This window comes from Azolla caroliniana, unplaced genomic scaffold (assembly GCF_043228905.1).
Source record: "Azolla caroliniana isolate FFs.n. ecotype wild unplaced genomic scaffold, voAzoCaro1.0.p SCAF_11, whole genome shotgun sequence".
In the NCBI taxonomy this organism is placed as follows: domain Eukaryota; kingdom Viridiplantae; phylum Streptophyta; class Polypodiopsida; order Salviniales; family Salviniaceae; genus Azolla; species Azolla caroliniana.
The window spans coordinates 11,241,785-11,255,443 of record NW_028230446.1 but is presented as its reverse complement, the minus strand read 5'-3'; the positions used below and the strand labels follow the sequence as shown (position 1 = coordinate 11,255,443).

The 13,659-nt window shown below is 36.5% G+C and overlaps 3 protein-coding genes across 3 annotated transcripts in view; all 3 read left to right on the top strand.

Annotated features, from left to right (window-relative positions):
* Positions 1 to 226: 226 nt before the first annotated feature.
* On the top strand, positions 227 to 1,483 carry LOC147857775 (uncharacterized). The gene has a single exon (XM_087327559.1). It carries the CDS (start codon positions 227 to 229, stop codon positions 1,481 to 1,483), a length of 1,257 nt encoding a protein of 418 aa, XP_087183685.1.
* A 3,325-nt stretch (positions 1,484 to 4,808) lies between these two features.
* Positions 4,809 to 7,379, top strand: LOC147857774 (protein LIFEGUARD 4-like). Its single transcript, XM_087327303.1, has 4 exons — positions 4,809 to 5,145; positions 6,002 to 6,115; positions 6,413 to 6,570; positions 6,904 to 7,379. Exons 1-4 carry the CDS (start codon positions 4,809 to 4,811, stop codon positions 7,108 to 7,110), a joined length of 816 nt encoding a protein of 271 aa, XP_087183429.1. The 3' UTR covers positions 7,111 to 7,379.
* A 4,191-nt stretch (positions 7,380 to 11,570) lies between these two features.
* Positions 11,571 to 13,659, top strand: part of LOC147857773 (ABC transporter A family member 8-like) — a 32,528-nt gene continuing 30,439 nt past the window's right edge. Inside the window, exon 1 of the mRNA XM_087327142.1 lies at positions 11,571 to 11,758. Within this exon, the coding sequence (XP_087183268.1) occupies positions 11,681 to 11,758 (78 nt within the window). The 5' untranslated portion in view covers positions 11,571 to 11,680. The remainder of the gene's footprint in view (positions 11,759 to 13,659) is intronic.

The following is a 13,659-nucleotide window of genomic DNA, read 5'->3' as shown; positions in this document are numbered from 1 at the left end:
TGAATAATAATTTTTTCCTCTTAATATGGATGGAATGCCATTTGCTTAGGTAGCTAGCTTCCATTCAGATTTGTCATTTGGTTATGCTTATCATTCAAACAATCTCTTCCTACATTGTTACATCACATGATTTCCTTATTCACATATTTAACATTGTGAATTCATGAATCTAGGAAAATATAAAAGACAACTTCGAATCTCTAGAACTTGTCATACTCAATCAACTATGCCACGCAAGGAATCCCCCTTATGGGATAAATATTGTGTGAACAGACAAGCTGGGAAGTCATCTGGGAACTATTATTGGGATTGTATATTATGTGATTTTCATGGGTCTAGGACACTAACACGTTTAGTTGCTCACCTTGCTGGAATTAAAGGTGAAGGTATAGACAAGTGTGTGCAAGTAACTCTAGAGGCATATCAAGAGGCTATGGTAGTAGCACAAGAAAGTGAATTGACTCGCAAGAAGCTAAAACGCATTAAAGAAGTGGAAGCCATGGAACAACAAATTGAGCTTCAAGAAGGCATTGTGGATTCAATGGTTGATTCAATGTTCCAATCACAACCTTCAATGGCTAGCATAAGTGCCTCATCTAAGAAGGATTCAATAGACCAAATTCCTATTGATATTGAAGATACAAAAGGTTCAAGAAGAAAAGGTCTCACTCAAAGCACGATAAGGAGAGGATCAAATGCTGCTATGTTGATCAAGAAAGACCATGCAAACACAATGTTGGTTAGATGCATTATGGAAGGTAATCTATCTTTTAATCTTTTGAAAATGTCATGTTGGAGGAACATGTTGCTAGCTTTCTCTGATATTGGGGAAAAGTATAGTGGTATTACCTACAATGATTTAAGAGCTAAATATTTAAAGAAAGAGCATTTGAATGTGCAACACAAAGTGGAAAATGTGAAAGCCCTTTGGCCAAAATATGGAGTTACCATACTTTCAGATGGATGGATTGACACTAGCAAGCGAGCACTTGTGAATATTTTGGTCTCATGTTGTTATGGCACTATGTACCTTAAAACTATTGATTGTAGTGGTGTTTCTACAAGGGTCGACGGTCCATGGTTGGCTGAAATGCTATCAACTACAATAAATGAAGTAAAAGTAGAAAATGTGGTGCAAATTGTCACTGACAATGCATCTAATTGTGTTAGCATGGGTCACATTCTAGAGACTAAATTCCCAGGCCTTGTATGGACTCCTTGTGCATCACATTGTTTAGATTTATTGCTAGAGGATATTGGGAAGTTGTCTTGGGTTCGTGGAGTGCACAAGAGAGCAAATTATGTGGTTAGACTATTCACCAAGAAAAGGAATGCACGAAAAATTTTCAGCAACTACTCATCTCTTGTGCTCCTTAGGCCAAGTGCCACTCGATTTGGCTATATCCTTATTGTCCTTGAGAGGCTGGCAAGAGTTTGGAGAGCCCTAGAACAAACTGTGGTTAGTAACTATTGGGAGGATTAGAGTGACTCCAAAAGGCCAGATGTTGTCAAGGTGAAGTCCATTGTGCAAGATAGCTCTACTTTGCCTTCAATTATGATTGTAATTTCGATTATGCGTCCACTATTTTCTGTTTTGCGGCTAACTGATCATGAAGGATCTACAATGGGCTTACTTTATGAGTTCATGAGGAGGGCTAGAGACACATTGGAACGAGGAGCAAGAGACGACACATTACACAAGGACAGGTAATATGTTTCTATTCTAATATTATTATTTTTATGTACTATGTAGTATGTACAATTGTTGTTTATTGCATCTTTTTCATTTCTTTGAATCATTGTTGTTGTCTGTATTATGCATATTTCAGTAACTGATTTCCAGTTTTGATTTAAGTTTGTCAAATGTTAATGGAGATATAAAGAGGTTTTGGAATGTTTTGATTGTCGTTGGTCGTGGTTCAAAAAGCCAATTCATATTGTTGCACATATTTTGCATCCTTTATGGAAGCCCAAAGATAAACCAACTATTATGAATGCAGAGATGACGGATGGATGGCTTCCATATATTCAAAAAGTATATTCTATAAATGAATGTGAAATCTTGCAAGATCAATTTGACATGTATAGAAATGGTGTGGGCCGATTTAGCAATGAGCTATCAAAGTCACACATTGCAAAATGTAAACCTGTTTCATGGTGGGAAAGATATGGAGACAATGTGCCCTTGCTACAGTCATTAGCTTGTAGAGTATTGTCTCAGGTATTATAACTCATTTTTTTATTAATGTTTCAATTTTATTAATCTTCTACAATGACATGTATTGTTTGCTTAATACTTTGTGTCATAGGATTGCTCTTCTGGAGCTGCTGAAAGAAATTGGAATGCACATGCATTGGCACATACAAAAAGGAGGAACCGTTCTCGCGTTGTTACGCGCGTGCATGGAGAACGAGGCGGGACCACCGGGGCCTTGGACCGAGAAATAGCTGAGAAGGAGGAGAACGGAAAGGCAACAAACGCACTTGCACACGCACTGACACGGGAGCACACAAGAATCATAGTCCAACAACACAGCAAACGAGACAACTCGAAGTCTGAGTATATGAACATGTATGTATATAAATGTATATAAATATCAAGACGGTTACAACTAACAGGCCGGCAAGGCGGACACCGACGCCTGCTCACACACCCACACAGAAGAGCGAGATGGAGTCTCTGCCAGAAGCACGCGGGCGTTCCGCGGAGCAGAGTCAGCCTCCCGAAAGCCTGCGTGAGGATGGCTATGGCGAGTGGCAGAGAAGAAGCGCTCTGTCCCAGTCCGGCAGCACCTCGTCCTCTCTAGCGCCTCTCCCTTTTTCATTCCTCTCCCTCTCTTTTATAGCCCAAGGAGGGAGGCCGTTATCACCCGTTACATCATATTAATTCTCTGTCCTTTCGAACAGAGATACAGTTCGATTCTCTCCCTATTGAAAGCGTGCTACCTGGGATTTCACCTCAGCCGACTTGTACCTACCTACTTACTCTACAACGAAAAGTGCGCTCGCGTGTAAGGGCCGGTTTACACATGCTAAACTCGGTTTCCGCCTAGGGATGGTTTTCTTCACGACACCGTTTGAAGGTGAAACAAGTGGAGAGATTAGTATATGTTAGAGAAAACTTAAGGCTTATTCGAAGCTTTCAAACTCATGCAGGTCTACATCTTTCTTACTCATGTTTGACACTTGAAAGTTGATGTTTAGAAAATCATTTGTAGGTTAATTAACAAACCTTGTTAATTGGTAAATATTATTTGATTTAGGTAAATCCTGATGAGATAGACATTGACAAGACTGTTGAAATGCCTCCATCAACAACCAATATTGATACTCAAGTCGCACAAGCATATTTTGAGGAAGTAGAGGCTATGCATATTGGTCGGGTTACTCCAAGTAGATCTAAGTTTGCCAATATGATTGTGGATGAAGGATTGGTGGGATCAAGATCTAGCACTATTAGAAGAGTTTGCACGAGATTTGCAAGTACAAGAAGGATAAATACTGGACAAACTACAATTGAGGCTTGCAATGCTGAATATGGAAATGATGATGGAGATCAAGAGGATGAAGACATTGACAATGCCATAGTTGATTCATCTTCAGATAGTGATTATGTGGACAACTATGATGATACAACGGAATCTTCTAATGATGATGTTGAAGAAGAAACATAATCGAAAATTGCATGGATTGTTGGTTTTTACATATTTATTTGAATTTAAGAACCAATAACTATGAGTATGAAGAAAGTTTTAAATTTTAATAGTTTTTTTATTACTTTATTCATTTTCTATGAGGATTGAAATAATATGTGTTTTGATTCAAAATTCAATTATGTTCTTGATTCTTGAATCTCCACTTTCATTTTAAAATATGTATACCACATGTATTGAAACATAGATAACCATGTGTTATCCATGGGAAATAAAGATAATTTGTATTTACTATATAGTAAATACTATTCAAATCCCGGTATCTTTGCATTCAACATCAATGGTGTTAAAGTATTCAACGTATTTAACGTACTCAACGAACTCTACATATTTTACCTTTAAATACGTATTCTAAGAACTTATAAAAATAATTTAAAATACTTATAAAATACGTAACATACGTATTGTACACGTACGGTATGCTACATATGTTACAACCATGCAACAGGGCTCCAATTATGAGTCTCGCTCCTGAGATTTGAATGGTCGGGCTCCTCCTGCGACGGCCAGGCTCCTGCAACAATGTGTATCCCCAATGAGTCGAGCTCCTGCCATTTGAATGGTCGGGCTTCTCAGGCTCCCGTTTTTTTTTTCCCCACATTGGACTACACCTGGGCCCATAGCCCTGCACAGTCCGTGGCCTCCCTCGCCAACCACGAAGGGAGGCCTCTTGATGATATGGTAGGAGTTATAGAGGTCGATGCTTTTGCCTTCCCTTCTTTATGGTATTTGTATGTATGCTTCACTTGCATGCTTTCTCGCCTTCCCTTCTTTCTTACGTTCTTTCCTTCTTTGGTTTGGTCGATTTCTTTGAGAAGTAGATGATGCTTATCTCTCTCTCTCTATACGTAAAAACGCGTCAGGGAAGCTTCAATTCCTTTGCCTCGCGTTCTCTCTCTTCTTTCTTTCTTTCTTTCTTTCTTGCTTAGATTGCTTGCTTTGCTTGATCGATCTTCGATTCCTAACTTCTCTTGCACCACCACGGTACCACCTTCCTGCCAACTATTTTTACATTGACAGGCAATGTTAGCCGTCAAAAGGCAACACTGCCACCACCTTCCTGCCAACTATTTTACATTGACCTAATCCATGGCTATGGATCATCAGAACCCTGACATCGAATTAGGGTACAAGAATAATACTGAAAATCATAATATGTCCAATCCTCCTCTACTGGCTCCACCTTATTATCAACAACAACAACAACAACAACAACAACAGAATACTAATAATATGATGCTTTATCACAACATTGATGCTGATGAGAATAGAAGGCGATGGAATTTAATAAGGAAAGTCTATTCCATCCTCTTCATGCAGCTCCTTCTCACTGTCGCAATAGCGGGTGTTGTTGTCTTCTATCATCCCCTCGCTCTCTTCTTAGTCCGGACACCAGGTCTACTCATCGCCATGGTTTTCTTGCCCTTCATCCGTAAGTCTCTTTATTCCTGTCTAATCTGCAGCTAATGTTTGACAGCAAGTAGACATAATGTGAGGGTTCTCAAATGGCTATTTCCTTTTGCCTGTCGAATGTCTGTTTTGCTAATTCACGTCTTTTAGGGTTTTCTATGGATTCAGTTATATTGCGACTGATTGTTAATATGTGGCCTTCCATTTTTCTCTGCATTTTGGTCTGCGTATTCGTGATACGTTTTATTCACTTTCTTTAGTTTTGCTGTATAATTGCAGTCCATTATGAAAAAGTATCATTCATTTCCGCTGCATTTTTTTTCTGTCTACCCTCACCTTATCTTTTCATGTCCATCATGAAGGATCCGACAAGTAAATAAACATTTTTGTGAACAGCCTCGAATACATACTTCTGTTTTTGTTTTTGTTTTCCTTTGTACCTTCTGTATTTCCACTTCATGCAGTTCATAGATTTTGTTCCACTGGTATGTCAGATGGGATGGATTCTTCATTTTCTTCTGTCTATCCTCATCCATTTTGTTTATGGCTCGATTGCAGCGACTTAAGAATAAATTTACCTCTCCTTGCATAGACTTTACGGCTTGAGTCTCCTCAGAAAGATTGTGATTTGAGCTATGTATGAACTCGGGAAGCCCTGTTGTGTCTAATTAAAAAAAACTCCGAATTTCTCTGCCACGGTATTTGTAAGAAAAGCTTAACACCTGAAGGAGTTTTTTTTGCTAAACATTTCATTAGAGATTTATTCTTTTTGGGGTATCCACATTCTATATCAACTAGAAAATTGATTTTACATTCAGACTTCCTTAATAAACAATCCATTTTTGGATACTTACATTCTATGTCAAATGTTTTTGCAGTTCTTTGCCCGTTGTACTACTATCGGCAAAAGCACCCAATTAACCTAGTGCTGCTTGCACTATTCACAATTTCTATCAGTGTCACCATCGGCATAACTTGTGCTTTCACTAGAGGTACGCTATTACATATGTTTTACTAGAAAATAGACTCGAAGTAAAAAGTGCAAGTATCGGAAGTTAACACCAAGTATAAGAGAAGATACCAAAATAGCCCCAACATTTTTGTGTATCTACCATAACGCCCCAAAGTTTCCCGAGGTATTTTAGTAAATGTCGGAAAAGTTGAGGAATATCTTGATGTTTCTCCTCTCCCTCATATATATGTATGCCATTTGAGTGCTTCTCTTTGTTCAAAAGGTGGTGTATTCTTGAGTATTCATTTAATACATTATGCTATACAAAATGTTTTAGGTGAGATAATATGGGAATCTGCATTGTTGACAACGGCAGTGGTGATCGCTTTGACTATATATACATTTTGGGCTTCAAGGAGAGGTTATGATTTCAGCTTTTTGGGTCCATTCTTGTTTTCCGGGCTCATTATACTCATCCTTTTCATTCTCATCCAGGTACGAATTAATGGAATGTATTGTGGATTTATTATTTAATAGACAAAAATAAAACACCCAAATACTCCTATGTAGTGAAAGTTCACAACTTCAAAGGGGTTTTCTGGGAATACTATGAAAGCTAGGGAGTATTTCCAAAATTTTCAAAAATTGCCAGAATACCCATATATATTGTACAACATAGGGGTGGGTATCCTAGTAACGTTTGAAAATTTTGGGCAACAAAAGTTGTGGGTATTTTGATGTTTTTCCCTTTGTAATTTTGATTTAAGAGATTGTACTCATTAGGATATTTTGGTCTCATTCTTTCAACTCTTTTGAAATGTTTGGCAGGTATTTTTTCCACTTGGAAGGTTGTCACTTATGATATACGGAGGGATTGCGTCTCTCATATTCAGTGGCTTCATAATATATGATACTGACAATTTGATTAAGAGATATACCTATGATGAATACATATGGGCATCTATTTCTCTCTACTTGGACATCATTAACTTGTTTCTATCTTTGTTAAATCTCTTTGGGGCAGCAGATTCATAGTTAGTTTGAGACAATTTAGTCTTTTCAGAGTAGATATTTGGACATCTATGGTTTGATAAAGCTCTCCATGTAGAAAAGACCGCGTTTTTTGTCAATGGCATCAATGGAACAAAATGTGGCATTTGTAATATAAAAACTCTGAGATGGAATATCATGACATTGTGTTTAATGATATTATCCCATCAATGGCTACAAATTTTGGAACAACTAAATGTCGAGTCCCTTTTGCTTTTTAAAGGTGTAAATGTAAAATTATTGACATCTTGATGGAGGCGGTTTGAAGGCAAAATGTATTAAAAACTATCACTCAATCCTAGACCATGGCACAATGCACTATGAAGAGTTCAAGGAGTGCTACATGTAAGTCAAGGTGAACTAATGGTGATTGCCACACATATAGATACCCCTAACCGTAGGTCAAGTAGGAATTCATTAAGCAAGTTCAAGAGATATTATGGCACTAAGTTAACCACGAAAAACAAATTAGAGAGAAGATGTAGCAAAAAGCTATACCTATGGCAAGATTTATAAATAAATATCATGTGATCTTCCTAAAGACATTATTGAGGTATAATTAAGGACCAGGTCACAAGTTATGTGCATCATTTTGACATGACAAATAATGATTGTTTGCATGAAAATAAGGGCCCTATTTAGAGTCTTCCAAGCAAACAATAGCATAAGATTTGAATGTTTGAACTTTGAAACAAAAGAATAACATTTTGTTTTTTCTAATTTTTAAGGTTTTACATATTCATTATCAAGTTATGTTTTTTTGAGGTAGTTGATTTTTTATTGGAGCATTTGTCCCACACAAGATTATGGGCCACTTTGAATTTTGAAATTAGCACCTTCTTTGTCAAAGGGTTTGCATCCATGTTTAACTAAGCATATTCGAATATGCTTTGTCAAATGGTTTGAATCCATATTTCATCTTGATTAGAATATCCTTACTTCGTCTTCTTTTCCAAAAAGAAATTACTTTCCCATTGGTTAGGATAGATTATTACATAAAGACTATACAAGGTGGCTTATACACTGTTGAGATATCAAGCTCAACCAGGTTTAGTTATTTTGTCAATTATATAACTAAATTACATAAATCAATTCTAGTTAGTATGTTGACCTTAAAGCCTTAAATAGGACCTTGTACTTAAGTGAGATACATTCTAGATCCTCCACTTCCAAGTACATTTAGTATAGGACTTATATCCTTGTACCTATATTCTCCTCACACATGTGCATCGTTGCACATGAGATGTATATATACCTCATTGTGGGTATTTTTGTTTTTTCATGCGTATTAATATAGAGAAAGGTTATCTAACTCATCTCTCACTCTTTCTCTCATACACATACACACACATATCACTTAACCTTCTATTGCTTAATCACATACGCGATTAACTACTCACATAATTAGATACTAATTAACCATTAGTTAATTACCTAATTATTAACATACATAAATCGGGGAATCACCCTCCGACCAAGTTCAAGAATATGAGACTACGTACATATCCTTTCAAGTAGACTACTTAATGTAAGTAGACACTTATTGCTATAAACTAGTGCCCTTCATCACCGGCCAGTACAAGCCGGATCCTATGGCCTACGACAAAGGGAGGGTGGGAGGTGAGTAGGAAACAAACATTGTGGGGGCTGGTAGTTCCACCTCATGCCATTTCCTCCTTGTGTCACCGTCGACGTGTTCCACCATTTCTGCTAGAAGTGCAAAGGGGTAGTGACCACATTGTTGGAGCGGCTGCAAAGCTTGTCCAATTGGCCACATAGGCAGTTGATAATCGTGAACCATATATCCATGATCTGTTCATTCGAGGGGCATGCAAGAACTTGGAAGACCTTTAGGTAACGTGCTTTTCATACATACAACCAGGTGAAGCTTGCGATCAACATCCAAATCTCCCGAAACCAATGGGATGCGGTCTTCGAGCCTCTCTCAAATCGGGTCTTGATGAGTTTACCTCGTATGCATTCATAGCACCAAATGTTTGCATTGAAGGCATCCATCAAACTATCAACCGAGATATTGATCTAAGCCGTTGTGTTGCACGATGTTGTTCCTTCCACTTTGCAAGCAATTAGGAGGCAAGTCACCCTATCCTATACCCTCTTAGCTTGAGGGCAATCCCACAAACAATGCCTTAGGAGTCTCAATAGGTGAAGAATAGAGTGGGCAAGCTATCGGGTCGCCACGTTTACCTAGCCATTCGCCAATGAGTATCATGTTATGGCCAATTTGCCACCAATATAGCTTGATTTTCTCAAGCCCATGGAGACGCTAGAGACCCTTCCAAAAGGTATTGAGCACCTTGTCAAGGATGGCCAATGTCCGTTAGCCATTGCATAGGGAACCGTTCAACTGCAGTTGTATAGTCTGACCCAAGAATATGCTTACTTATTAGCGATACTTATTCCATATATTTAATGCAAATAAATCACATATGTATACATGTATATATCATCTCAAGTACAATTACTAAAACACGGCTACATACATTCATATTTCCAAATAGTTTGTTTTGTTCTTTTTCAAAAATACCCTTATGATGTGTTGCTCAAAGTTGGCCCCTTGATCATGTGACAACTTAAGATTACACACATGGCGAAACCATTAAAAAAACATACACAAGATTATGACCCCTTATCCAAAAAAGCATCACAATGGCTAAACAACTTTAGATTATAACTATTTCTTTGTTATTGTGATGAAATGTTTTGGGCTAATGAGAACATCTAATTGCTACTAATGCTCTTATTGAAAAGTAGGCATTGTCCTAAGTGTGAGACACATAAGCTTTATTCACTAACCAAGATCTTAAGTTGCACGTGCATGGCTAAACCTTGAAGAATGATGCGCAAGATTATAACTATTCTTTTGCAATTGTGAGGAAATGTTTTATGCTAATTAGAACATTTAGTTGCTACTATGCTCCTATTAAAAAGTAGGCATTGTCCTAATTTTTAGAAACATAAGCTTTATTTACTAGCCAAGATCTTAATTTTCTTGATACCTACTAGTATGTTATTTTTAATTATGATCATTTGGAAGAGTACGTATGTAGACTCTAAAGATGATGGTTGATTATGTATGTTTGTTGTTACTTTATTTGAGTGTGATCAACCATTCATAATTATTTTCGTTAGACTCATTGCGAAATTTCTTGAAGCTTTGCAATAATGCTAGCCTCAAATTACATGTAGACTTATATCGATTTGGTTAGTAATTGTGGGGTTAAGTTGCAAAAATCATGGGATTTTCACTTGAGAGCTATCAAGATCAATCGTAAGAAATATATAGATGGACGGTATATCATTATCATAGACATATCAACAAAATGCCACAATTATTCCAAAGATTTGAACATGAGCACAAATACAAAATTCCATACTCATCGTAAAGATTTGATATCATAACTTCTTTGAAGAAGACTCATAACCCCATAATCCTTAAGATACGTTGCAATGTGTATATATATTATAATTTATAACCTTTTATAGATATGTGATTGTGAGGTGAGGATTGATGCATAATTATTTATAAACAATAGTGTAGTTAGCTATCAATTAATGCCCCACTATTTACCATGAAGCATGATAGCTAGTTTAGTGTAGGCAATAACTAATTAATGCATTATAAATGTCAATCAAAAGTAGCTAGGAAACACAACTACATATATACATAATGCATCCGAATGGTCATGTATAAATAATAAAAAAACAAGTTTAATTGGTGATGAGTATAATGATTGGGTATTACTTGCTCTTTGCATTGATTTTTGTTTGATTATGTTAAATTGCTATTAACTAGTAGTGTGAAAAAGGAACGGACTTGTAACTTCCAAAAATTTAACAACATTTTGATGAAACCTTATAAAGTCCTCATAAAATTTCTGCATTCTCTTTTTTATGATCATTTCAATTTTCACATACCTTTTAACCTTTTTAGTTGACGTCTATTTATGATGCGAAACACAATATTAATAGAAAATGACCATGTTCTGGAGGATACCTCTCGATTTTTCAGAATTACGAAAGTTCCGTTCTCTACTTAGGCACACAATGCAAATCGATGTAATTAATGTAACAATGATAATCTGTTCTTGAATATAACCTGATCAGTGAAGACGCAATGATGGGCAGTAATAGACCGATGATTGATGAGCTTGTGGAGAGCAATCACAAGCTAACGACGATAATGTACCATTATGTGGCACCCAAGAAGTAAATCGTTTGTAACGAGAAGCCGAAGCAAATTACAAGCGAGGTGACGGACACAGACGGACTAATTAGAGTGGAGGGGCATCTCGGCAATTCAGAAAAAAACAAGAGGTTTTGTTTTGTTTCCTTGGGGGCGAGGGGTAGGCCACGAATTAATTGGAAATTAAACATAATCAAGCTAATTTTCTGTTATTTTTTCCCTCCCTTTTTAACCTTACCAGAAAAGGATAAAACAGGAGACGAATTTTTCATCTTCGCTTTATTTTCTCGTTTGTTTTTTGTTTGCATACATTTTCTGTCTGTCCGTCCGTCTGTTTGTCTCTCTGCGATGGCCATGGATCGAATCCTCACCACTTCCTTCCGGATGCAAGCCAACGCTCTGCTTCGAAAAAATGTCATTTTCCAGGTTACTCTCTGGAATATGCTCTTAACTCTCGTATCCTTCTGCGTCTTCAGGTCGATATTTTTCCGGGTTTTATATAAATGAATCATGTATTTGGTATATTAACTTTGATCTCACGTACACACAAACATATATACCTACCTACCTACCTACATTCACACACACACGTGCATATAATCTTGAAAACATTAGAGCATATATATTTTTTGTAGTTGATAGTTTTGAATTGATTTGGAATATGCCAAAATGGATTTTCTGTGATGGATAGTTTTTTCTGTGATGGATATTTTAAATTTGAAATCCTTTTATAACCGTGTATTTGTAGGTTAGTTAATATGGGGATCATATTTGTTTTGGATATATGTGGATCAAAGGTGTTTGGGATTTGTTAATCACATGACTTTGCATAATTCTTGTCAATCGTAGTTCATGTTGTATATAATCTCGAAATCTTATGGAATATGTTAAATCATGATTTATGCAGATAGTTTTTGTGCAATCATAATACATGTGTTAATCAAATATAAAGTCTCGAAAAATCACATTTTTTAAATACAATCATGTCTACGAGGTGAAATATGTAAAATTAGGTTTTTTGTAGACACTTTTTGTGTGATCATAATATATGTTGATGTGAAATCACAAATTTTTGGAATATACTCATGTCTTTGTGTGTTATTTTGGCCAGTGTGCAATCATATATGTTAATATGTTAACGTGGAAAACACATTTCTTTTAGAGCATAATCATGACTTTGTGGATTAATATAATTATATATGTAGATGCATTCTTGTGCAATCATATCTATAATCACATTGTTTATCATATAGTGAAGTTATATTATTAGTAATGTCCAGATTCTTATGCAAGAATGTATGTGTGAATACGATAGAAAAATACACAATAAGTTAGGAGTGTAAGAGGATCTTTGGTGTGTGTTTGTGGTCTCATTTATGAAATTTTTTGGCAATAATATACACGTGAATATGCTAGGAAACCCCATAATGAGCCAATAAGGTTTGTAAAAGTCGACTTTGATGTTTCCATAGTCTATGGAGATAGCACTTTGATGTGTTCTCAGTTGTAGATTGTGACTATAGATAGCTTTTGTAGAATAGAATGTGATGGCATAGTTCCAAGATACATTGATCATGTCTATATAGTTTGCAAATTTTGCACAAAGATGACAAATAATGCTACAATATGGAGTTAAGAGCTGTGTTCTTCAATTATACTCTAGGGGAATTTCTCAGACCCTGTCTTTATTTTGGCACTTTCCAGGTATTCCACAGGGATGTTAGGATTGATTGCACTTGATGACTCTGGGGATCACTACAGGGATACAGTCTTCTGCACAGTTGCTAGTATTTTGCTTTGGCGTGTCGGGAGAATTGGTGTTCTCATGTCCTTTAGAGCACCAAAATTGACCAGTGTTTGAGTTTTGGGCTTAGGTGATTAATATTCTGAAGAATCGGTGGGATGCATCAGCTAGTTTTTCCTTGGCCAGCGACTGAAGAAAGAAGTCAGTCTTTTTCAAAAGCTTGGGGCGTTGTCATCTCTTTGTTTGGTTTCTTGTTTGATATTAGTACATGGTGATATACACAACTGTAGTTTATTTTGAATAGTGTCTCTGTGTTATAGCTGAGGTTTTTGGCTACAACTGTTGTACATGGTATGCTTTGTACTTCTCTTAGAATTAATTCACATGAGTATTCTGAAGGACTTTTGTATGATGATATAGAGCTCTCTTTTCTTCAGAAAAAAACAGTTGTGCTATCTAATGCTGCATATTTCCTTTATTAATAACTAAAAACTCTTGAGCGTCATGAATCTCTTTACATTCAGTAAAAGTACTCTACCGAGTTATATTCTTTTACTTAATTTTGCTCATTTTGCATGAAAAG

Bases quoted from the DNA above. Each gene is read 5' to 3' on its own strand.
- LOC147857775 (XM_087327559.1), top strand. From the start codon at position 227: ATGCCACGCAAGGAATCCCCCTTATGGGATAAATATTGTGTGAACAGA.
- LOC147857774 (XM_087327303.1), top strand. From the start codon at position 4,809: ATGGATCATCAGAACCCTGACATCGAATTAGGGTACAAGAATAATACT. The intron at 6,116-6,412 runs GTACGCTATTAC...AAAATGTTTTAG, and splicing joins AACTTGTGCTTTCACTAGAG to GTGAGATAATATGGGAATCT. The intron at 6,571-6,903 runs GTACGAATTAAT...AATGTTTGGCAG, and splicing joins TCCTTTTCATTCTCATCCAG to GTATTTTTTCCACTTGGAAG.